The 25,456-nt window shown below is 40.3% G+C and overlaps 1 protein-coding gene across 5 annotated transcripts in view; it reads right to left on the minus strand.

The window, feature by feature from the left end:
• MYO5A (myosin VA) overlaps window positions 1-25,456 on the minus strand; it is a 222,022-nt gene that overhangs the window by 69,212 nt on the left and 127,354 nt on the right. For all 5 annotated transcript variants that reach the window (XM_050797908.1, XM_050797912.1, XM_050797911.1 and 2 more), the window contains exons 12-20: window positions 18,881-19,021; window positions 16,236-16,361; window positions 14,808-14,891; window positions 11,136-11,297; window positions 10,073-10,170; window positions 6,774-6,860; window positions 6,577-6,685; window positions 3,275-3,486; window positions 2,226-2,382 (exon numbers count right to left, since the gene is read on the minus strand). In XM_050797908.1, coding sequence (XP_050653865.1) covers window positions 2,226-2,382; window positions 3,275-3,486; window positions 6,577-6,685; window positions 6,774-6,860; window positions 10,073-10,170; window positions 11,136-11,297; window positions 14,808-14,891; window positions 16,236-16,361; window positions 18,881-19,021 — 1,176 coding nt within the window. The remainder of the gene's footprint in view (window positions 1-2,225; window positions 2,383-3,274; window positions 3,487-6,576; window positions 6,686-6,773; window positions 6,861-10,072; window positions 10,171-11,135; window positions 11,298-14,807; window positions 14,892-16,235; window positions 16,362-18,880; window positions 19,022-25,456) is intronic.

Genomic DNA, 25,456 nt, shown 5'->3' on the forward strand with positions numbered 1-25,456 from the left:
TAAATAAGTGGTTAACTTTTAAACCATCAAATACAAAGTGAACACAGTTGTTCAGGAGATCTGAGTAGTGTCTTCAGCCCCCTCAAGCCTGCCTTCTGTGGTTGTTTTCCTAACGCGAAGGTAGCCTTCAGTTTTCCTTCAGTGTAGCCACTGCATCGCGCTGCACTGAGGTTGGGAGTTCTGAACGTTCACTGAGCATCACAGTCTGGAGGGAGGCCTCTGTCTTATCCGGATGAGTAAGGAGCAACTGGATGAGTCTCAGTGATGGCAAATTAAAGACTTTTAAACTCAAGCAACACACAGCAGCAAAGCTATTAATGCCAAGTTTCCTGTTCCATTTGCTTCTCCCATGCAACTTTGGACACTGGTCCATTTTTGTAATTTTAGTCAAATGGAAACATTATCTAATCAGAGCTTCCATTTTCAATCTCACTTTCATCATGAGTGAGAGAAATTAATCAACACCTGTACTCTCTTTAAGACCCCCCCCAAATCTCATGAAGGGGAACCTTGGACCTGAAATACAGCTAGAAGGAGTACTAATGTGATGGCTGTTGGCTTACATGTAAGCAAGCCTCTACGCTGCTACCTTCCACCCTGTCCAGTCACAGTGGGAGCCTGAGCTGGCCAGAGGCTGCTACTGCTAAACCAGTGGCCTCAAAATTCAGCTCAGATGTTCCTAAGGAGAGTAGTGAGGAACACAGGAAGGTAACTAGTTTGGTATATCTGAAAAGCCAACTTCAAACCTCTTCCCTCCCTAAAATCTCACACCTATATAGAAAGAGCATGAGACTACATAAAAGAGGGGTGAGCAGAAAGATCTGGAGTAGCTATCTTCAAAACACAGCTATTAAATACACTCATTCAAGCCTCATCAGTTTCGAATTTTTTTGTTGTCTAAAATCACTTCAAATAAAAAGTAAAATAAATAAATAAATATATAAATAGGGCCTAGGTCACACCCATATACTGCCTGTGCTTAGAGACCCAAATCACCCTATTAATGCTCCTTCTAATGGTAATGTCCATAGAGTTCTAACATCCAGGCTTATATTTCTTGCTTATTTGAAATATATTCTATAGGATAGATTCCCAAACCTTGCCAAAATGAAAGAGATAAAAATCGTTCATCAATGGTCACAGGTGATAATTAAGACTACTCTGGTGACCCCGTTAATTATCGCTAGATATAAGATTATTCGTCAAACACTTTTGGAGCATCATACCTGTCAATACAATTTTAACCACATTAATGTTGTAATTTGCCTCCTCTTCACCATGGTAAATTCTTCCAAGGTTGTCTCATTCTTGGAATAACCTTCAACCTGTTTGTCATATATTCTATCTATTCAAAGTTCTCTGTAGTCATCTGAGTAGTGGGCTCCAAAGAAATTAGGTGCTAATCCCTGGAACCTGCAAATGTTAACTTATTCAGAAAAAGGGCCTTTGCAGATGTGATTAGGTTAAGGGTCTTCAGATGGGAGGATTATCCTGGATCACATGGGTGGAACCTAAATGCTATCATAATTACTCTTATAAGAGGCAGATAGAAGAATCAGATACACAGAGGAGAAAATGCTGTGAAAACAGAGGCTGAGACTGGACTGATGCGGCTACAAGCACAGGAATGCTGGCAGCCACCAGAGGCTGCAAGAGGCCAGGATTCTCCCCTGGAGCTTCTAGAGGGAGAGCAGCCTGCTGACAACTTGATTTTGTCCCAGTGATAATGATTTTGGACTTCTGGTCTCCAGAACTCTGAGAGAATTCATTTCGGTTGTTTTAAGGTAACAAGTTTGTGATAATTTATTATAGCAACCACAGTAAACTAACATACTTTTTTTTTCAAATTATATAAACAAAGAGAAAAAAGGAGGTAAAAGATTTTTTCTCATTTCTTTTTTAATAACTATATGTGATTATTTAGTATTTTAAAATGCATTTCAGGCTGGGCATGCGCACAGTGGCTCACACTTGTAATCTCAGCACTTTGGAAGGCCATAGTGGGAGGACTGCTTGAGGCCAGGAGTCTGAGGCTGCAGTGTACTATGACTGCACCGCTGCACCCCAGCCAGGGTGACAGAGCGAGATCCTATTTCTAAAAAAGAATTTTTTAAAATAAACAAACAGCATTTTAATAGCTGGTTGTCCCCATACAGTTCCTACATTCATCGTAGCCCCTGTAATGCTAATAGAATGAATAAACAAAGTTGAAAATAATGCCTCACCTTGCGATACCTATTTCTGGCCAGGAAGCCTCGCAAGTAAGACTGAAGAACGATAGTGGCAGCTCGTCTAATCTTGTACCTCCTGCAGACCACAAACATGCGCCAGTACTTTTGAATGATGGTTGCTGCCTTGGTTCTGCGCAGAAACTTAGCATAGCTGGCCAAAGAAAATAATATTATGTTGTCAGTAATCAGAAAAAAATGCAGGAATACATGCTAGAGAAACGTAAAGAGTGTCACTGTTTTAGGCATAAAGAGTAGTACCTCCATTGTATTATTCTAATAATGTGCATGCTAAGTCAACATTTATATTTACTTACATTTGCATAGCAGTTTCCCAAATACGTTTCCCAAAGTATTTCTGCATTTATTATCTCATCTGAGCCCTCCCTAACTCTGAAAAGTAGGATGGCCCACATTGCCAGATTTTACAAGAAAGCAAAATTCATAAAGGTTCATTCTTTCTACAACAGGATCCATTTACCCTGGGCCATGCCCTCTTTATAGAGCAGACAGACATACACAGTAATCTCATACTTAGTTATCACCATCTTTCTTGGATCTAGCCATTATTAATCTACCATATTTTTCCTGAATTTGTGAGGGTATAAGTTCATGATTAATTCATTTCTACTTATACTTCTCAATTAAAATTAACCTAATATGTAATCACACTAAAGTGTAATTCTCTTCCAGACCCTCTCAGTTAACTGCTCCTGAAAATTATTCCATGAAGTCATTGTTAACTAGCTCATATTCATGACTGTTTTAATTTATACACGATTTCCTCAAGCCCAATATAAAAGTATCAAAAATAAAAATTTTGAGGACATAAGTAAGCAGCAGTTTGTAAATGTTTTGAAGATAAATCTGAATCATTCATATGGCTGAGTGAAATTTTATTCTATTTAGCTGTCCTATGAGTTAATTTGTTGTCCCTTGGAACTAAGAAAAGGTAAGGTGTTATCTTTTCAGGTATGGTGACCACTCAAAACTGTCCTCGGACAGTGAATTAGATGTGCACTCTAATCTGTCCCCAGGAGACCTACCATCGGGCCTGGTAGCCCCGCACGTATCTCTGCACGGTGATGGCCGCCTTCCGCATGCGTAGGTACTTCTTCCTCAGCAGCCACCCTCGGATGGTCTTCTGGATCCGGATGCAGGCAGCCCTCAGTTTGTCCGCTCTCAATTTTTCTAGATAGGCCACTTGACCGGCACGGAAAAAGATCTTTGTCTTACCAAACTGGTATTTGTCCTTGTCCTATTTTTGGAATAAATTGTATATTCAGAAATAATAATCATGTAAATGAAATTTAAAAGAAAAAATGTCTAAAAGCAGAATCAGTAAAGGAATGAATCTATTAGCTAAAACTTGGGCTACATCACAATTAACTAATGGAGCCAGATTTTTAATCCTATGCAAGTTGAGCAAATAGAAGGGATTTTAAGAAAAACTGCAGTTTAAGAGTTATTTTCCAGAATTATTCTACCTGGAATTATTATCTGAGGCCCAAAACTTGGTTGTGGGTTATAGGCAGTTATTATTTGCTTGTTTGTGTTTTAAACATCTCAAGGAAATGGAGATGTTGACTCTCTCTGACTGACCCAGGTTGTAAGGATTACATCGGGCTGTATATTCCATGAGAAGCTGAAGGGACAAAAACACCAGTGTGAAGAATAAGGCAGGAAGAAAGGCATATGAAATAAAATTCAAAAACCAAAAACCAAAATTCTTGGGTATTCATATTGAGTTACATTTCTAAACAGTTATCTCTTGGCTTTATCAATAATATCTGAAAACAAACTAATAAAACCCCATTAATATGTTTAAAATCCTACAAATTGGCCAGGCGTAGTGGCTCACGTGTGTAATCCTAGCACTTTGGGAGGTCAAGGCGGGTGGATCACAAGGTCAGGAGATCGAGAACATCCTGGCCAACATAGTGAAACCCTGTCTACTAAAATACAAAAAATTAGCTGGGCATGCTGGCGGGCACCTGTATTCCCAGCTACTTGGGAGGCTGAGGCAGGGGAATCGCTTGAACCCAGGAGGTGGAGGTTGCAGTGAGCCAAGATCGCACCACTACACTCCAGCCTGGCAACAAAGCAAGAATCCGTCTCAAAAAAAAAAAAAATCCTTTTAAACTCCTTTTACAAAAATATAACCATTTATATTACATTGTGATTCACCTTATCTAGAAGTATACAAATCATTAACCATTCTTGCATTAAAGAATGGAATTTATGTATAAGAATCATCACTGTGATCTGAAATTCTTTCTTTTTTTTTTTTTTTTTTTTTTTTTTTTGAGACGAGTCTCACTCTGTCTCCCAAGCTGGACTACAGTGCTGTGATCTCGGCTCACTGCTGCCTTCGCCTTCTGGGTTCAAGCAATACTCCTGCCTCACCCTCCTGAGTAGCTGGGATTACAGGTGAGCACCACCACGTCCAGCTAATTCTTATATTTTTAGTGGAGACAGGGTTTCACCATGTTGGCCAGGGTGGCCATGAACTCTGGGCCTCAAGCAGTCCACCCGCCTCGGCCTCCCAAAGTGCTGGGATTAAGGGCATGAGCCACCATGCTCGGCCATGTGATCTGAAATTCTAAGGGAAAACAGAGAAAACCATTTTTCCCTATAAGTAGATATCTTGTCATGTCTTATACATGAAACCAAAAAATCAGAAACATCCACATATACCTAAAAAATCTAAAATTATTTCAATTTAAATCAATAAAGTTTACATAGGAACCCTAGCTAGAAAAGCGGTCCTTACCGCCGACCTGCTTCACACCTCACACCAATCCTGCCTCCATCTTTCAGCCTCCTCTGCCTAAATTCCCGCAAAGCCCTGATCAGGCCTGAAGTGGCCTGGGTGAGGGGACCAGGCATAGGCCTGTTCCTACTTTCTGCTCTACATTCCCACCTGAACACAGGTTAGAAGGGGATTGGGCAGGCTGTGCACAGTGGCTCACACCTGTAATCTCAGCACTTTGGGAGACTGAGGCAGGCAGATCACGAGGTCAGGAGTTTGAGACCAGCCTGGCCAACATGGTAAAATCCTGTTTCTACTAAAAATATAAAAATTAGCTGGGTGTGGTGGTGCACACCTATAATCCCAGCTACTGGGGAGGCTGAGGCAGGAGAATGGCTTGAATCCAGGAGGTGGAGATTGCAGTGAGCCGAGATCATGCCACTGTACTCCAGCCTGGGTGAAAGAGCAAGACTCTGTCTCAAAAAAAAAAAAAAAAAAAAAAAAAAAAAAAGGGAATTGGTGCAAACTCAAAAAGCCTCAGTTTAAAAAGAAAAAGCATTATTGAGGAAGTGAACTTAGCTCTTTCAAGGAAAAAATATTATTAACAACAAAGGGGCATTACATTTAGTTCACAGCTAGTAATTATGATCAATTAGCTCAAAGTGAGGTACTCCATCTAGGCTAGTGTTAACCAAGTGAAAATATTTTTTTAAAAACTTTTCATGAATCTTTAATTCTCTAAGACCAAGATCAGTAGTTCTCAAAATGTAGTCCTCAGACAGCATCAGTATCACCCGGGAAATGCAAATTCTTGCGCCCACCTCAGACCTACCGAATCAGAAATTTTGATGGCGGGGCCCAGAAATCTGTATTTTAACAAGCATTCCAGGTCACAATAAAGTTGCAGAACTCTTTAGCCTGGCCTGCAAGACTCTCTGTAACACCAACCTACATTTCCTAACCATTTCTCTACTGTCCCATACACAAATCTCACACTGCAAAAAACTGTTTTCTCAGCAAACCCTATGCTTACCTTGCTTTTTACTCCCTCTTATAATATTCTCCTTCCATTTTTGCATAACCTTACCCATTCTCAGGGTCTGACTTAAAACACACCTCTTTCATGAAATCTCTCCTTCCCATAGCTAGATGTCGCTTTGTCATCCCGATTTCTTGTTCCACTCATTCAGCATTTGATATAGACACTATGGTTAAATATTATACTTGTCTTCAAAAAGTATTACTTTCCAAGTAAGACTATATTACCTGAGAACAAGACTTATTTTTTCTTAATCACACAGCATTTGGCCTGGTGTCTTCTAGAAGTAAGTACTAGGTACATTTTTATTAATAATAATCAAACTGTCTAAGAAGAATGTGTCTCAAGTGTGGGTCCAGGCCTCACAGCTCTGCCTCCTGACAGTGGACCATCATCCTCACTAGTTTCAGCATCCTAAACACAGTAGCGTGCCCCTCTCGGATCCCACCCTGAAATGATCTGGACTAGGAACATTTTATACAAAAGTTCCTGGGGCTCTCCAAGGTCAGAACCACAAGGCCTTCTGCTCAGATGACCGTAAGTGAAATCTTTCTTACCAGTATTAGTTTCTCTAACACATTCTTGCATGTTTGCTTTCTGTCACTCAGCACATCTTTCTGCTTCATTAGGACACGGTAGCGGCTGAAAAATTCTTGGTAAGTCCACCTATTAAAAGAAAACCATCTGAGCTTACTTAAAGAACTAGGATCTTCTCCCATTAGGACCCCTTACATCTGAAAAATGCCAGGCTCACCGTGAGGGGAAACCAGCCGCACTGATTCGGATGGTTTCCAGGACACCGCAAGCTCTTAGTTGCTGCACTGCCCTCTTCTCATCAAACCTATACATAAAAATTAAAGCCATTAATCCACAAAGAACCTGGCTGGTGGCCACAAATTACTCTCCTCAGTCAGGGTGTAAATTCTTTTGTAAGAGCAAAATGGATAAATCAGAAAAGAAAGCATTCAGAAGTCGGAGCAGTGATCAAAATGGAAAACTATGAGAGAATGGGGAGGAGACAATAAGCAGTAAAAATAACTGTAACCATTACCTGCAACTCATAACACAAACTCTTATAAGAGTTTGCTGGGTGTGGTGGCTCACATCTGTAATCCCAGAATTTTGGGAGACCCAGGAGGGTAGATTACCTGAGGTCAGGAGTTTGAGAACAGCCTGGCCAACATGGAGAAACCCCGTCTCTACTAAAAACAGAAATATTAGTCGAGCATGGTGGCACACACCTGTAATCCCAGCTACTCAGGAGGCTGAGGCTGGAGAATCACTTGAACTCGGGAGGTGGAGGTTGCAGTGAGCCAAGATCGCGCCACTGCACTCCAGTCTGGGCGATAGAGTGAGACTTTGTCTCAACAACAACAACAACAACAACAACAACAAGAAAGTCCACTGAGCACATTTAAAACAACACAACATGGCCAGGTGCAGTGGCTCACGCCTGTAATCCCAGCACTTTAGGAGGCTGAGGTGGGCGGATCATGAGGTCAACAGTTTGAGACCAGCCTAGCCAACATGGTGAAACCCTGTCTCTACGAAAAATACAAAAATTAGCCAGGCATGGTGGCGGGCGCCTGTAATCCCAGCTACTCCAGAGGCTGAGGCAGGAGAATCACTTGAACCTGGGAGGCGGAGGTTGCAGTGAGCCGAGGCCGCGCCATTGCATTCCAGCCTGGGCGACACAGCGAGACTCCATCTAAAAAACAACAGCAGCAGCAACAACAACACAACGCTCCTTTGTACTTTGCCCATACTCATTTCATGGCATGGCCTGACAAGAAGCTCTCAGAAGTCATTAGATCAGTATACAGAGCTCCCCTGGAATAAAGACTGGTCAACCCTGGAGATTTCTCTAACAGAGCACAAATTAGATATGCCTCATTCAGTTATATTTTTTAAAAAATTACTACTGTTCTAAACCTTGTGTCCACATCAATGAACAAGATTTTTATTTTGTATTACATTTTGTATTTATTTCACTCTAGGCAAATGGCATCCTCAAGCTAAACTGGCACTGAAGAGGAAGTATTAAGGTTTCCCTTTGGCCAAATGATTGCTCCTGTGACTTCCATAGTTAAGCTCTGAGTGATCCATCTAGGCCTCCCCTGTGCTATCTTCTCAGGTGTTCTGTTGGTGGTGGAAGATGAGGTTGGTTGATAAAAGGTCATGGTCCTGAGGGCTGTCCAGGACAGAGGCCCAAGTATAGCAGCTTCTTCCTGCTTCCCACTTCTTCCATGAAGGACTTCTCGGTGATGAAGCAGAGAGAAAGACAGCAGTCCTTCAGAACTGCCCTCCAGTCTAAGGCAGAATCTCCAGACAGCAGGACTGGCACGGGGGTAGGGAAAAGCACACTCATACACTGTGGAGGGGGTGGGGGGTGGGAGCTATTACAACCTTTTTAAGTGTGCCTGGTCTTTGACCTATAAATTCCAGTTCTAGAATCACATTATTCCAATGAGATAATCAGACAAATACACAAAAATGTTTGGCACAGGATGTTTATTATAGCATTGTTGGAACAACTTAAATGGCCATCAGTAGGAACTAATTTAAATAAATGATACTATGTCTATACAATAGGATACTCTGTAGTCATTATGATTATGTGATTTTTATTTACCAAAAGGGAAAGTGTTCACAATCTATTAAAAATAAAGACTAAACAGCAATCATAGCACAAGGCCCCTCCTTTTGTGTGTGTGTGTGTGTCTCTCTCTCACACACACACAGACACACACACACACACACACGGAGCATGGAGGGAAGGGAAGGTGGTTAATCAAGAACAATGTATGACAGTTAATACCAGTTATCTCCCTGGGTATGATGGATGCTTTTTCTTTTTCTCTTTTTTTTTTTTTGAGATGAAGTCTCGCTCTTTTCCCCCAGGCTAGATAGAGTGCAGTGGTGCAATCTTGGCTCACTGCAACCTCTGCCTCCTGGGTTCAAGCAATTCTCCTACCTTAGCCTCCCAAGTAGCTGGGATTAGAGGCGCCTGCCATCACGCCCAGCTAATTTTTGTACTTTTAGTAGAGACAGGATTTCACCATGTTGGCCAGGCTGGTTTTGAACTCCTGACCTCAAGTGATCCACCTACCTTGGCCTCCCCAAGTGCTGGGATTACAAGTGTGAGCCACTGCACCCAGTTGATGGATGCTTTTTCATTTATTTTTATACTATTCTGTATTTCCTGAAAACTGTCTTTACAATGTACATGTATTACTTTTAAAATTAGAAAAATAGGCTGGGCATGGTGGCTCACGCCTGTAATCCCAGCACTTTGGGAGGCCGAGGGGGCAGATCATGAAGTCAGGAGTTCAAGACCAGCCTGGCCAAGATGATAAAACTCCATCTCCATTAAAAATACAAAATTAGCTGGGCGTGGTGGTGCATGCCTGTAATCTCAGCTACTCGGGAGGCTGAGGCAGGAGACTTGCTTGAACCTGGGAGGCAGAGGTTGTGGTAAGCCGAGATCACACTATTGTACTCCAGCCAGGGCAAGAAGAGCGAAACTCTATCTCAAAATAAATAAATAAATACATAAAATTAGAAAAATATTTCTGTTTTGTAAAAACAAATCTCCAGAAAGATTGATTCTCCCTTCATGCATGGTATCTGAAGCAGGAGGAGGTGCTGGTAAAAACAGACACCCTTTGATGATTTCAACAGTGGAGAAGCAGCAGGTAAGCATTTGCCAAACAGCCTTGTCCTAGCCAGTGCTGGTTCCACCTAATGCCCAAATCAACAAAAATCCCAGAGAGATCAATTGAAGAAAATTCAAAACAGAAAACAGAACCAGAATGCTTGGTTGACCTCAACTTTTCAAATCTTCAGAAGGCTGATAATTTATTCTCACATTCTCAAAAGGGAAAAAACTGAAAAAATAATCTACTGACTAATGGTTTCCCTCTACAAGACATGAAGACTTACCCAAGTATTTTTTTCCTTTTAAAAATGTAAGGAAAATATTGGTTTGCTTGGTTGGTTTGGCACTTCTTACAAGATATGTACTTTTTCATTGGGTAGTTCAGAAATACTTACGTGAATGGGAACTTGAAGTCATTAGGTTTGATACAGCGCACATAGTGAGGGGTAGTGGCATTGAGTGTCTCCATAAGCAGGTGCAGGGAGTTTCTGAACTGCATGAAAAAGGGCAGAAGCGGGTATCAAAGATTTGTCCAAAGTCAAAGATGAGGTAAAACCATGGGAAATTCTCTTCCTATGACACTAATGGAGATAACTCTGCCACTTATAAACTTGACCCTTCAGAAGAGGAGCTGCCACAAAACAAGAATGCTAGGGCTTTTGGTTAAAATTTGCCTAAATTCTACCATTTTCATGCTTCCTCTACTAAATATAGATTCCTATACTCCCACTCCTTTTCCCCACAGGAAGCTACAGAAATCTGTTATGAGCTGTCATATGTAACTAACAATATAACCTTGCTTTAAGGCCATTTAATCACATAAAGTGGGAATTTTGATGGAAGATACTGGAAAACGTAGCAGATGACTTAAAAGAGTATAGGTAATGAGTGAGAGAATGACAAAGGATAGGCAGAGAGGAGTTAAAATTAGGGACCTAGGATCAGGACTGGAGGCTGTGGACCTGGGTCAGGCCCTGTTCCTATATACACCAGGCACAGGGTCACATGCACAGGACAGCAAGCTGAGAAGCGCTCAGCCTCCATTCAAAGCCCTACTCCCTGTTCAGGCACTAAGCATGTATGTAACATTTCCCACTCTCAGAGAACATAAGACATCAAAGAAAAGTGAGGGCCCTGTTCTGCAGGAGCTGACTGAGGCAGCATACAAATACAGAGACAAAACAAACAGAAAACTAAGCAAAGATGGGGTAGTCTGAGAGAGATGACATGCACTAGAAGAATTAAACTGTAGAGAAAATTATTCAGGGAAAGGCTTATGCAGTCACAGGTCTAAAACTGGGTGGAGAAGAGTTTTAGTGGACAGTGTCGTGTGATATCACAGTGAAAGCTCTAGGCTCTCCTCAACTGAGGATCCCACCTGGGAGGCTGAAGAGGGAAGATCTGAGGTTTCAGATGAGCCAGAAAGGAAGGAGCCTGGCAGCAGCTCCCTGAACTCACCTGATGCCCCACTGTTTTCTTGTGCTCTTTGGCCATCTGGCCTGGTCTGCCTTTGGTGGGCTTTGCAGGAATGCGTGTAAGGGGTGTGCGCCCTGAGGAGGTGGCTGAGGTTGGACTGATGGCCTTCTCATCATCTTGAAATAGTTCTGGTAGCATCTTAAACTAAGTCAGAAACAGTATAACGAAATTACATTCTAAACCAAACTTGAACATAAACCTTCACAAAATAAATATTACAGAGATTCCTTTCCTTAAGTAATCACTGTCAGAGTCACAATACAGAAAGAGTCACTATCTATGGTAAGAGCCAAGAATATGAGAGGAAGGTGAGGTAAAAGCTATAAAAAAATAACATGGAAAAATGCAATAATTCTACAACTGTGTCTGGGGGAAAGCAAAGTCAGAACTACTGCAACCAGACTTGAAAACCTAATCCACAGAAAATGACAAATTTAAACATATTAATGGGCTTGAATTATAATTATTTTATGGGAAAAATAGTAATTGAAAGCCTTATTACTTCATTTCCACAAACTGTTCTAGCATCAGGTGGAGAAAAACACTAGTCCAAGTTTGCATGTTATTTATCAAGTGTTTACTCACCTGCTTTATTTGCCTGCCTACTAACTTAAGTGCTGAGCACTAACTCAAAAACATCACCGAAAATCTCAGCAGGAAAGGGTCATAAACAAATTCTACAATATTAGAAGGTTTTAAAAGTTATGAATAATTTTTGGAAGATAATTTGGGTTACAGAAAAAAAAGTTTAAAACCCTACCCATATCCTATACATTTGATATTTGTTTTCGAGGGATTTATAACTTCAACAAATAATTCCTGTAATCAATTTTGTGTTCTATCAGGTTAGCAACGTGAAAGACTATTATAAGATCTGGTACTCAATAAGTAGGTAGATGATACTAGTCAATACGGTTGGGAGAAATTTTATGGAAAAAGAGAGACTTCAAACGAATCCAAAAGAACATCTTGATATATGTACATACCTTTACAACAGTGCCACATCCCATATAAATAAAACCAGTTCTTCTAATTAGTCAAGCTATATTTGCAACTACAATTATTTATCTATTAACCTTAATACAACCCATTTAATCTTCATAACAATTCCATAAATTAGATGCTATCATGATTCTATTTTATAGATGAGAGATCTGAGGCATAAACTCAGTAGATGAACTGTGTTTCCCCTTATTAATCAGCTATACAAAAAGTAGAGGGTTAAAACTCATTTTAATGGTACTTGGTAGAACTGAAATTTAGTGGTATTTAGTCAAGTTGCAATTTATTTATATGCTTCCTGATATTAGATGTGGCAATGGAAGATTTCTTTATGGTAGAAAAATATCAAATAAGGCACCTTCTGATAAGTTTATAATTCCATATATATATATATACATATATATATATATTTTTTTTTAATTCCTTTTCAAGTTGTAAGCTAGAGGCTGCAGGGAAAAAAAGACAAAACACATAAATACACAAACATACTCTACATTGTATTACCACAAAAATAATTCTACTCAAAACACATAACACAGATATTAATCTTCTAAAATTAGTACTTTCAAGAGAACACATTTACACTATGTGATACTGGCTTCTATCAGGTGCAGTGAAATTATGAAGTTTATACCCCTAGATTGGGTTTCAGCAAAGACCAGGAGCAGAGGAAGCCTCCAAGCTATGTTAGATAAGTCACACACTGTCCCCACTTCAATGGCAACAATGTTACACAGACTGGTGGTCATTGCAAATGATTTGTCAGAATGCATACCCACTTTATGACGACTAAGGACTCAAAAGCCAATTAGAAAACTAAATCAGAATAAAGACAACTGATCAAGGATGCCTCAAGAATGAGAACCTGGCCAGGTGCGGTGGCTCATGCCTGTAATCCCGGCACTTTGGGAGGCCGAGGTGGGTAGTTCCCTTAAGACCAGGAGTTCAAGACCAGCCTGGACAACATGGTGAAACCCCGTCTCGACAAAAACTTAGCCAGGCATGGTGGCGTGCACCTGTAGTCCCAGCTACTTGGGAGGCTGATGTGGAAGGATCACCTGAGCCGGGGAGGTCGAGGCTGAAGTGAGTCCTGTGATCATCACATCACTGCCCTCCAGCCTGGGTGACAGTGAGACACTGTCTCAAAACAACAACAACAACAAGAATCAGATGAAAACCTGTGAATGTTCTGTTTCAGCTAAACTACTTTGACAAAGTAATAAAACTAGAATTTTATCATTATTTATAAATCAAATCAATAAAGATCTTTAACTGAATAATACTTAGAGACTGGCATTGTGGGAATTTTCTCTTACATATCAATCCTATAAAACTATAAACAATTAATGCCCAGTGACTGTTAGACACTTTAACCTTTTTTTTTTTGGAGACAGAGTCTTGCTGTCTCCCAGGCTGGAGTACAGTGGCACAATTATGGCTCACTGCAGTCTCAACCTCCCAGGCTCAAGTGATTCTCCCACTCAGCTTCCCAAGTAGCTGAAACTACAGCCATGCACCACCATGCCCAGTTAATTTTTGTATTTTTTTGTAGAGATGGGGTTTTGCCATGTTGCTCAGGCTGATCTTAAACTCCTGGGCTCAAGCAGCCTGCCTGCCTCAGCCTCCCAAAGTGCTGGGATTACAGGCATGAGCTACCACACCTGGTCTCACCTTATTATTTTCTGAAGGTTAAAACTGGGATTTGGTCTTTATGTAATCTTTATATTATCAAAATAATAGATAGTAAAGGTTTTTATTCTAAAAACAAGTCAAAATATTCATATACTATTCCACTGAAGTTAAAAGGATTCTCTTAGAATAAAATAGAAAAACAAAGACTGCCAGTCAGTAATCTAGAAGAATTCACATGAAAATTTTTTATTTTTAGCTGAATACCTGAATATTCATTTTGCTGATCTAAGTAACTGGCTTCCTGCTCTGCTCTCTGTGGGATGAACATGAGCCATGCTCCCCTCCCCATTCTTTCCAGATGGAAGGTCAAGGGATGGAGGAGGGGATCAACCTAATCATCAATACAATGTAGCCATCATAGCTCTTACCATCTAGAACATTCTTTTCCCTCTAGAAAGCAGTGTCTCTAGTACCTATGCCTAAGAAAAATAACTTCAAAGTGCTTTGGGCCACACCTGGAACTGCACTCAGTGATGATCCAGAGATCAGTCTCCATCTTGATGGAGTGTGTCAGGCCATGTTTCTAGCACCTCCCTTTAAACTGACAGGGCAGAAAGACTGTTTTCTCTCATGGCCTCTCACCAAGGCACAACAGAGTCTAGAACCACTGTGGAGGCAATAATTTCACACAAAACTGAAAGAAACATTGCACAGGAGTTAAAAGCACAGACTCAGCAAGACAGCCTGGATTTTAATTTGGCTTGAAAACTCACTAGCCATGAAGTCTCTGTGTCTCAGGTGCCTCATCCATAAAATGAGAGTCATTAGATGAGTTAGCATTTTTAATACATTTAGAACAGGACCTGACATGCAGCTAAAATAACTTTGACTAACATACTAAGTCTTATATATTTGGTAAATTAAAAACTGAAACTGATTTTTGTTAAAAAATAATTTTTATTGTTAAAAATCTAATGCTTTGAATACCTCCTGGATTAGAGTAAGCCTATCTATAGTTACCTTGCTTGATTTAAGAACTTTAATTTGTTCTTCAAAAACGGTGTCTTTATTCTTTTCGAGAAATCCTTCACACTGGTATTCCACCTGAAAACACATGGAAAAATCTCCTTAACTGATAAAACTTTTGAATAGATATTATAATCATCAATAACAAGAATATTTATTAGTCTCAGGCTATACGATCAGCTCTCAGCAAATCGGTATTATCAGTCTTTTCTAAGAAACCAGGGCCATTCCTGGTAAGAAGCATGTTAACTCTAGAATAAAACTCCTCAAATATTGTTTTTTCTAGGAAACAGTGGTACTGCTGAGTAACTGTGATCTAAAAGATCCTCTCAGTTAGTGGGTGAGCAGATTCATAAGCAGATCCTCTTCTCCCATGCTGGCCAGAGAGCTCTTCCAAGGCTGACTCCTTGTATCTCCTTCCAACCTAGGTCACCATCAAGCAGGGGTGTTTCCTCTTAGAAGAGATTACAACAGGAGAGAGAATCAGAAGGAACAAATGAGGGTCTGATGGGGACAGAGGTGAAAAGCTGCTGATGGATGAAGGTGAAGGCTGGGGAAATATTGTATGATTTGGTAAAATGGGACTACTTGAGAAGGGACTGTTTCTTTTCCAAAACTCCAGCAACTTCAGTTGTCTGCCACTCAAGAGGGTCAAAGCTTGCAAGATAAAACCTTTAGGTGGCCCTAGGGTCATCTCAAGGCTTCTAGATGGAATTAGGGCAGACTTAGAAAGTCCTCAATGCCTAAAGGAGACTCTGTGAAACTTACCCCAAGGCCTACACCACAATCTCCTTGAAATATAAATTACTCTCATTGCTTGTGATTTGCTAAGTACACTATAGAACTTGTGAAGCAGTAAGACAGTATGCCTTATTAGAAGGGACCCAGTGAATCAATTGCAGAGGGTGACAAAAGTCCACAATTGCTATTCTGAAACCCTTGAGATAAGCTATGCTTTAGGACTTGGAATTTTTCAGGCATTTAAGATGTAGTATGTACATGCACCATTTTTTCATATTTCCAGCAAAATGGAAGGCAATGATCTGTAACAAAACATATTCATATTTCTACTGTGAAATATGTAAATATCCAGCCTAACTGTGATAAAGACAGACTATAAATAATCTCATGTTAATTCAGATCAGAGATCAGGTTTAGCTAAATGAGTTATAAAAAAAAAAAAAACAACTTAGTTTACAGAGTTTCCTCGATTTCAGAATTATAGACCCATACTTATTTCACAAATAACTCAATGTAGGTTAAAGGAAGAGAAAACCAACATGTCAACACTAAAGATTGCTGTCCCTTGAGCCCTGAAGAATGCAAACATCAGCAAAAGGAAAAAAAAAGATACTCCTGACTATTGGACTTTTTTCCACATTTAAGAATTCAAAAAGAAAAAATGATATAAAGCTTCCTTACTTTGTCAGCAAAATGTTGGATGATGAAAGCTTTGTTTGACAGACGAGGCTTTTCAAAGAGTGTACATTTGTTCAAATGTGTGTTGTACAATTTTTGGGCCCAGGTGTCATCTGTGCCTTTAGGCATCTATATTCATGGGAAAAAGGAAGAAAGAAAACAAGGTAAATACTGTGATTCTTCTAATGCATCAGCTGTCAAAAGATCTTTTTTTTGGCTTTACCTAAGAACTTTTACAATTCAGTTTAGGAGTTCATTCCTTCCACATTTCATTGTTAGAGGCCAACAACCAATTACTAATGAATACCATGACTCAGACCTTCTCATGGGCAACCCAGCCCAATCTTGGGGCAGTTCAATCTGCCTATAAGAAAAATCATGAAACAGATTTGTTGTTGTTGTTGTTTTTTAAACAACAAAAGCTGGCCGGGCGTGGTGGCTCAAGCCTGTAATCTCAGCACTTTGGGAGGCCAAGGTGGGTGGATCACCTGAGGTCTGGAGTTTGAGACCAGCCTGACCAGAATGGTGAAACCCCCATCTCTACTAAAAATACAAAAACTTAGCCAGGCGTGGTGGCGGGCACCTGTAATCCCAGCTACTCAGAAGACTGAGGCAGGATAATTCCTTGAACCTGGGAGGAGGATGTTGCAGTGAGCAGAGGTCACACCATTGCACTCCAGCCTGGGCAACAAAAGTGAAATTCCGTCTCAAAAAAAAAAAAAGCTTCCCATGAAATATCAGGGCTATTATATATGTTTTCAAAATTCTTTTAAACAGAAAGACAAACATTACATGTTCTCATCTATTTGTGGGATCTAAAAATTAAAGCAATTGAACCCATGACTGTAAAGAATAGAAAGATGGTTACCAGAGGCTGGGAAGGTAGCAGGAAGATGGGGGATGGCTAATAGATACAAAAAAAATTAGAATGAGTAAGTCCTAGTATTTGATAATAATTTAATTATACATTTAAGAATAAGAATATAATTGGATTGTTTATAACACAAAAGATGAATGCTTGAGGGGATGGATGCCCAATTTTCCATGATGTGATTATTATACATTGCATGCCTATACCAAAATATTTTATGTACCTCCATAAACGTATACACCAACTAGGTACCCACAAAATTAAAAATTTAAAAAAATTCTGCCAAATAAAGGTAACATTTGTACATAGTGAAACATTTCTATAATTCAGAAAGATATAAAACGGAGAGTAGTCTCCTCTTGCCATTTCCTCCAACTTAATTATTTCTTCCCCTCTCTCTTTTTTTTTTTTTTTTTTTTGAGACGGTTTCACTCTTGTCACCCAGACTGGAGTGCAACGGCACAATCTCGGCTTACTGCAACCTCTGCCTCCCAGGCTCAAGTGATTATCCTGCCTCAGCCTCCCAAGTAGCTGGGACTACAGGTGCACACCACCATGCCCAGCTAATTTTTTGTATTATTTTGTAGACGGGGTTTCACCATATTGCCCAGGCTGGTCTCAAACTCCTGAACTCAAATATCTACCCACTCAGCCTCTGAAAGTGCTGGGATTACAGATGTGAGCCCACCATGCCTGGCCTTCTTAAGTCTCCTTGAAGGCATGTATGTGAATAGGGTAATTTTACACACTCCTTGCATTGTTTTCAGCTTTGCAACAATAGCATTCTCTGCATTATTTATGGCTACTAGGTTGTTACTGATTTTTTTGTTATTATTATGACAACTGCCACAGTTTTCTTCTTACATGTATATACCTTGGATACTTTTGCAAGTGTAATCAAAGGTGGAATTCCCAGCAGTTCCATTCCTGGGTCAAGGGTATGTAGTTAAAATTATGATAAATGTTGTCAAATGTCCTATAAAGTATGTTGAATGAATTCGTGCTTTTCATCATGAGTATATATGCAATATTCATTTAGTATTATCAAATGAAAGTTATCAAGTCTAAATTTGCCTACTGGATGGGTAAAGAGTGGTGTACCATTTTTGCTTTGGTTTGCATTTTTTTAAATCTCAAGTGAGGCTGAGAACCTTTTCGTTACATGCATCCTTAATGTTGTAGGAAGTCTGGGTGCTTAGGAGGGTACACCTATGCTAAACTGTAACTTACTGCATATAAACTAAAGAGAAATAAAGAGAAAGAATAGGTTTGCCTAAGATCACTCAGTGGTAAAGCTGGGGATCTAATACTTTTTTCCAACATGCTGCACCTTTAAATATTAAAGATACAACTCCATCCCTTTCAAATATGTCAGTAATATGGAACAACTAGTTAGTTTTACAATTATAACTATTTAGAACTATTATTCAAAATATCTTCTGCACAGTTTCTTGCATTTCTTTAAATAAATTCTATCGCCGAACAAAAAGTACTAAACATAAACAAATTAATAACAAAAGTGACTAAAATTGGTAGTATCTAGTGTCAATTTTTCATGCAATTTAGAATCGGCTGAAAAGAGGAGGGAAATTCTCCTATTTTCACCTGTAATTAGAACTCTTGGGGTCTAGTGTCCCTTCGGAATGAAAGCATTTTCCCTACTTGTCACCATAATGGCATTCCATGATATACTAATGAATCTCTCCTTGAACCCCTTACCTTCTGACCTTGATACATCTATTTTGATAAACCAAGTACCCCAGGAAATCATACTTACCTTGCATTCCTCATCCAGTAAATCTAGAATGCCTAGTTTTGATTCTATAAGATTAATACAAGGCTGATTATCATAAAAATCTATGAGTGTCCATGGAATTTGTTCCTTCATATATTCTTCTTGCTCCAATTTGAAGACATGCTGAAATGAAAAAGAAAAAAAAGCAGTCATTACTGGATCATTGTAACAAAGAATGTAGTCAAGAAACAATGTTTATATAAAACACTAAGATGACACCAACATAATTTGAGATAATCTATGGCTTTCAACAACAACAACCTCATGGGAGAAGCATGATTTACACACAGAGAAAGCAAATAAAGCAACAGGAAAACCTCAGCTACATAGGATTCTTGGTGAACAAGTAAATCTAGGTATTTTAAATAGCTGATCAATGTAGCAATCTTTGTGATCTTTTGATTACGTATATTTTCAAAGCCACACTATGTATTTTTGGCTTCTTCAGTTATCGTACCATGCTGCTAACAACATGGGACACAGGAATGCCTTGGCTGGCATTTAACAACTATGTTGATGCCCTCCAGGCTACTGAACCACGCTGGGCAATGCTTTCAGCATAACAAAGTACTTCTCCTAAGGGACTGTGGTGCTGAAGTTCACGTGGCTCAGAATTAGTTAATAATTGGCCTTTCTCGTGACTGCCCTGATTATCTTTGATAGTCATGGAGTCTACGACTCACTTTTCTGGCTTCAGCCACTGTCCTCACCATTGCTTCTCATCTCCATTCACACAAAAATATGTATTAACTGTCTACTATGTGCCAGTCACTGCACATGGTTAACAACACAGACGTGGATGCTGCCCTCATGGAGCTTGGAGATAAGTGGGAGAAGCAGACAGAAACCAAATAACCATAAGGAATATAATCACAAGCTATAGTAATATTACAAAGGAAAATAATATGAGCTATAAGAGCAAGAGTCCTCATCTAGTTTGGACACAGGCTGGTCAGGGTAGGCTTCCCTGAGGAGGGCTGTGTGATCTAGTCTCTAAAGATGAATAGGAGCGAAGCTAGGCCGGGTGGGAAGGGCAATCCAACCACTGCTACAGCTCCTGTCTCAGGCTGCTGCCCAGCCACTGCCCAGCCAATGCAGCTGACACCACCACTTCTAGTCTCTACAGATGCTAATGACTGCTACTCATTCTTAGGGAGTTTCTGCCTTCCTTTACTTATCTCTTTGGTCTCCTTTGGTTCTTTCACAAATCTTGCTATTTTTGTGGGAAGAAAAGACTTTTGTGATGACGACCAAACAACCCATATTTTCTAGGACCCCACACCCTGTGAAACTTACATGCCACAAGATCTCCAATGAATACTCTCCTCATGTGTCTGGAACTTTCCCACTTTATTCTGTACTTATTGTAATGCTACTCTTGGCTCATTTGCACTTTTTTTTTTTTTTTTTTTTTTTTTTTGAGACAGAGTCTTGCTCTGTCACCAAGGCTGGAGTGCAGTGGCACAATCTCGGCTCACTGCAACTTTTACCTCCCGGGTTCAAGCGATCCTCCTGCCTCAGCCTCCCGAGTAGCTGAGACCACAGGCGCGTGCCATCACGCCTGTATAAATTTTTGTATTTTTAGTAGAGACGGGGTTTCACCGTGTTAGCCAGGATGGTCTCAATATCCTGACCTCGTGATCTGCCCGCCTCTGCCTCCCAAAGTGTTGGGATTACAGGCATGAGCCACCACGCCTGGCCTCATTTGCAGTGTTTACAGTCTAACGAGCTATTATAAGCTTTAACAAAAAACAGTCATCCATAAGAATATTTATGTCATGCTAATAATGAGGAAAGAGAGAGACCCTCTCATATTGTTTTATACTCAGTACCTGTTTTAAGAAAAAAACAAGGAAGTAAAACCAAAGACAGGCAGCCCGGCGCCAGGCCCAGAACCAGGCCTGGGCCTGCCTGGCCTAAACCCAGTAGTTACAAATCAACTCATGACTTAGAAACCGATGTTCCTGACATTGTATAGAACATTGTGAAACTCCCTGCCCTGTTCTGTTTCACTCTGACCACCGGTACATGCAGCCCCTGTCACGTATCCCCTGCTTGCTCAAATCAATCATGACCTTTTCACGTGAAATCTTTAATGTTGTGAGCCCTTAAAAGGGACAGAAATTGTGCACTCGGGGAGCTCGGATTTTAAGGCAGTAGCTTGCTGATGCTCCCAGCTGAATAAAGCCCTTCCTTCTACAACTCAGTGTCTGAGAGGTTTTGTCTGCGGCTTGTCCTGCTACATTTCTTGGTTCCCTGACCAGGAAGCGAGGTAACTGACGGACAGCCGAGGCAGCCTCTTAGACGGCTTAGGCCTGCCCTGTGGAGCATCCCTGCGGGGGACTCTGGCCAACCTGAGTGACGCAATCCAAAGACCGCTCCTGAGTAGGCAATTGTCCCGGTGGAACACCTCATCAGAGCAGCGCGTAGCAGGCCCCCACAGAGGATTAACACAGTGGCTGAACACCGGGAAGGAACTGGCACTTGGAGTCCGGTCATCTGAAACTTGGTAAGACTAGTCTTTGGAACTTGCCCCACTCCATTTGAGTGGAAGCGTGGCCTGATCGCCCGCGGTGTGCCTGTATCGGCACTTTTGTTCTGGTTTTGACTTGACTTGACTTGGTAAGACTAGTCTTTGGAACTTGCCCCACTCCATTTGAGTGGAAGCGTGGCCTGATCACCCACAGCGTACCTGTATCGGCACTTTTGTTCTGGTTTTGACTTGACATGAATTGCTGGATACTTTGGTTTTGGTTTTGACTTGGATTAAATTTCTTGGTACTCAAGATTTTGAATTTTGTGGTGTTCTGATTTTGGTTTAGTATAAACAATAAAAGCGTGTGTGTGTGCCCTCTTTACCTGTTCTTTGTTTTGTGGTGAGTGTGTGTGGTGTGAGTGTAGTATTTTGTCTTGCGAAAACATGGGTCAGGCGCAAAATAAGCCCACCCCACTAAGAACTATGTTGAAAAATTTTCAGAAAGGAAAAAAAAGTGGGGGGGGAGCAGAATTTATATAAAAAGAATGTTATATGGTAAATTCTTGTCCTGAAATAAATTAACTGGTTATTAAAAAAAAAACGTTTGTAATAAGTCAGAAAGTTGAGACATGTCAAAAAAAATTGTCTGCAAAAGACGTAAAAAAAGAAAAGTTATAAAAAAAATGTTATGCAAAAAAGTTATATAATTTAAAAGTAATAAGGCCTCCTGAATACTACTGAAAAAAAAAACAGTTTATGTGCAAGGTATATAAAAAAAGGTAAACTATACCTTTAGCAAAAAAATTATAAAGAGGCATAAGAATGTGGATTTTTACCCTACATTAAAAGGTCAAAAAAATTATTGTTTTGAAAGGTTAGGCAAGTTTTAAAACCTTAATTGTAAAGAAAATTTTGTGTGTAAACATCATAGCTGGCCGGGCGCGGTGGCTCAAGCCTGTAATCCCAGCACTTTGGGAGGCCGAGGCGGGTGGATCACGAGGTCAGGAGATCGAGACTATCCTGGCTAACATGGTGAAACCCCGTCTCTACTAAAAATACAAAAAACTAGCCGGGCGTGGTGGCGGGTGCCTGTAGTCTCAGCTACTTGGGAGGCTGAGGCGGGAGAATGGCGTGAACCCGGGAGGCGGAGCTTGCAGTGAGCCGAGATCACGCCACTGCACTCCAGCCTGGGAGACACAGCGAGACTCCGTCTCAAAAAAAAAAAAAAAACAACAACAACAACAACAACAAACCACATCATAGCTAAAGTTAAAAAGGCATCATCCAGTTTGTCTGTGAACTGGACATTAAAGTAAAAATGCAACAGATTTTTCTTAAAATATCAACCTGCTCTTTAACAAAAACTGTAAAAGGTTAAAAAGAGTCTATAAAGTCTTACCTTATGGTGAAACATGAAAAATTAGATAAATATGTCTATAAGGTTTTGTTAAAATTAATAACACACTAATATAAAGGTAAAATTTAGCTTATCTGGTATAAAAATCATACAAAAAGCATTATTAAATATAAAATGGTGTTTAGCTTTTTTTTTTAGTCCAAAAACTAATAAAAATAGGTGCTAAAGGAAACGTTCATTTTACTAGAAGATCATAGAAGTTAAAGACTTAAAACAAACTTTGGCAATTAAGACAGCATACCAGGATGCAAATGTCTGGTTGGAATGGATGAAATATTCCATCTGCACGTTAAACAAAAGCAATTGTTATGCTTGTGCACATGGCAGGCCAGAGGCCCTGACTGTCCCCCTTCCACTGAGGTGGTCCTCCAGTCGACCAGGTGTGGGCTGCATTGTAGCTCTTTTCCAGAATTCTACAGCCTAGAGTAATAAGTCATGCCAAGTTCTCTCTGCTATATCCTGAAGTCCCTGCGGGTCAGCCCCCGAGGGCCATCTAGCTTCCGTCTCCCACCACTAAGTTCACTTTGTGTCTCTCATGGCAGAGAGGAGACTTAGCATTCCTTGGAGACCTGAAGGGATGCAGTGAGCTTAAGAATTTTCAAGAGCTTATCAAGAGCCCTTGTTCATCCCCAAGCGGATGTGGGGTGGTATTGTGGTGGACCTTTACTGGGCACTCTGCCAAATAACTAGAGTGGCACTTGTGCTTTAGTCCATTTGGCTATCCCTTTCACCCATGCATTTCATCAACCAGAGGAAGAAAAAATAATAATAATCCGTGGTAAAGCGAGAGAAGCCCCTTATAGGTCTTTCAACTCTCACATCTATTTAGATGCAATTAGAGCCCCGCAAGGAATACCAAATCAATTTAAAGCTTGAAATCAAACAATTACAGGATTTAAGTCAATATTTTGGTAAATGACAGTCAATAAAAATGTAGATTAGATAAACTACATCTGTTACCACCAACAACAATGAGCTTTTCATGAGTTAAAAAGAAACTCACATCAGCCCCAGCCCTGAGGCGGTATACCTGACCTGAGAAAACTCTTTACACTGTATATGTCAAAAAAAAAAAATGGCAGTTGGAGTTTTCACCCAGACTGTAGGGCCCTGACCAAGGCCAGTGGCTCATCTCTCAAAACAACTAAACGGGGTTTCCAAAGCCTGGCCCCCATGTCCAAGGGCCCTGGCAGCAACGGCCCTGTTAGCACAAGAAGCAGATAAGCTAACTCTTAGGCAAAACCTAAACATAAAGTCCCCCCATGCTGTGGTAATTTTAATAAATACCAAAGGACACCATTAGCTAATAAATGTTAGACTAACTCGATACCAAAGCTTACTCTGTAAAAATCCCCACATAACCACTGAAGTTTACAACACCCTAAACCCCGCCACCTTGCTCCTGGTATCAGAGAGCCCAGTTAAACATAATTGTGTAAAAGTACTGGACTCAGTTTATTCTACTGGGCCCAACCTCCGACACCATCCTTAAACATCAGTAGACTGGGAGCTGTACGTGGATGGGAGCAGCTTCGCCAACCCCTGCAAAGTGACTCTGAAAAAACAAGCCCTGCTCCAGTCACACCCGGAAGCTGACTGGCCCACGCATGGCTGAACCATGAGGAAACTCATCACAGGACTCATTTTCCTTAAAATTTAGACTTGTACAGTAAGGACTTCAACTGACCTTCCTCAGACTGAGGGCTGTTCCCAGTATATATATATATATATCAAGTCACTGAGGTAGGACAAAAGATTGCTACAGTCCTATTATTTTATGGTTATTATAAGTGTACCAGGACTCTAAAAGAAACTTTATATAATGCTATTTTATCCAAGGTATGTAGCCCAGAAAATAACCAACCTGATGCGTGTTATGACTCATTTTAAGCCTCCCATGATCACAGTTTTTAAAATAAGACTAAGGACTGATCCTTTTCTAAGTGACACAAGTAAAGTAATAGCTAGGACAGAAGAAAGAGTGGTCCCCAAAAATGTAACCTTAAAATTTGATGCATGTGCCACTATTAACAGTAAGCAGCATAGATTGGGATGCAGTTCTCTAGATTGAGAAAAAAGTTACACAACAGAAAATAAGTATATCTGTCAAGAATCATATTTATGTGAAATGTGTCAATACTGGTCTTGTGTCATTTAGGCTACTTAAAATAAAAATTAAAAAGATCCTGTTTGGCTCTAAAAAGAAAAAGTCAGCCCCTCCTGCACGAGTGGGAGCTGCAACCCTTTAGAATTGGTAATTACAAACTCCTCAGACCTAAAATGAAATTTAAAAAATACATAACATTAGGCATTGATGAAAAAGAACTAGATCCTAGCGTAAGCATCCTAATAAAAGGTGAGGTTCAAAGACACTCTCCAGAACCAGTATTTCAGACTTTCTATGATGAACTAAATGTGCCAGCACCAGAGATTCCAGGAAAAAACTAAAAACTTGTTTTTGCAATTAGCCGAATATGTAGCCCAGTCTCTAAAAGTCACTTCATGTTATGCTTGTGGAGGAACCATAACAGGAGATCAATGGCCATAGGAAGCCCAAGAATTAGTTCCTACAGACCCAGTTCCTGATGAATTCCCGGCCCAAAAGAACCACCCTGACAATTTTTAGGTTCTAAAAGTCTCAATTATTAGACAGTACTGCATAGCT

The sequence above is a fragment of the Macaca thibetana genome, chromosome 7 (assembly GCF_024542745.1).
Source record: "Macaca thibetana thibetana isolate TM-01 chromosome 7, ASM2454274v1, whole genome shotgun sequence".
Lineage (NCBI taxonomy): Eukaryota > Metazoa > Chordata > Mammalia > Primates > Cercopithecidae > Macaca > Macaca thibetana.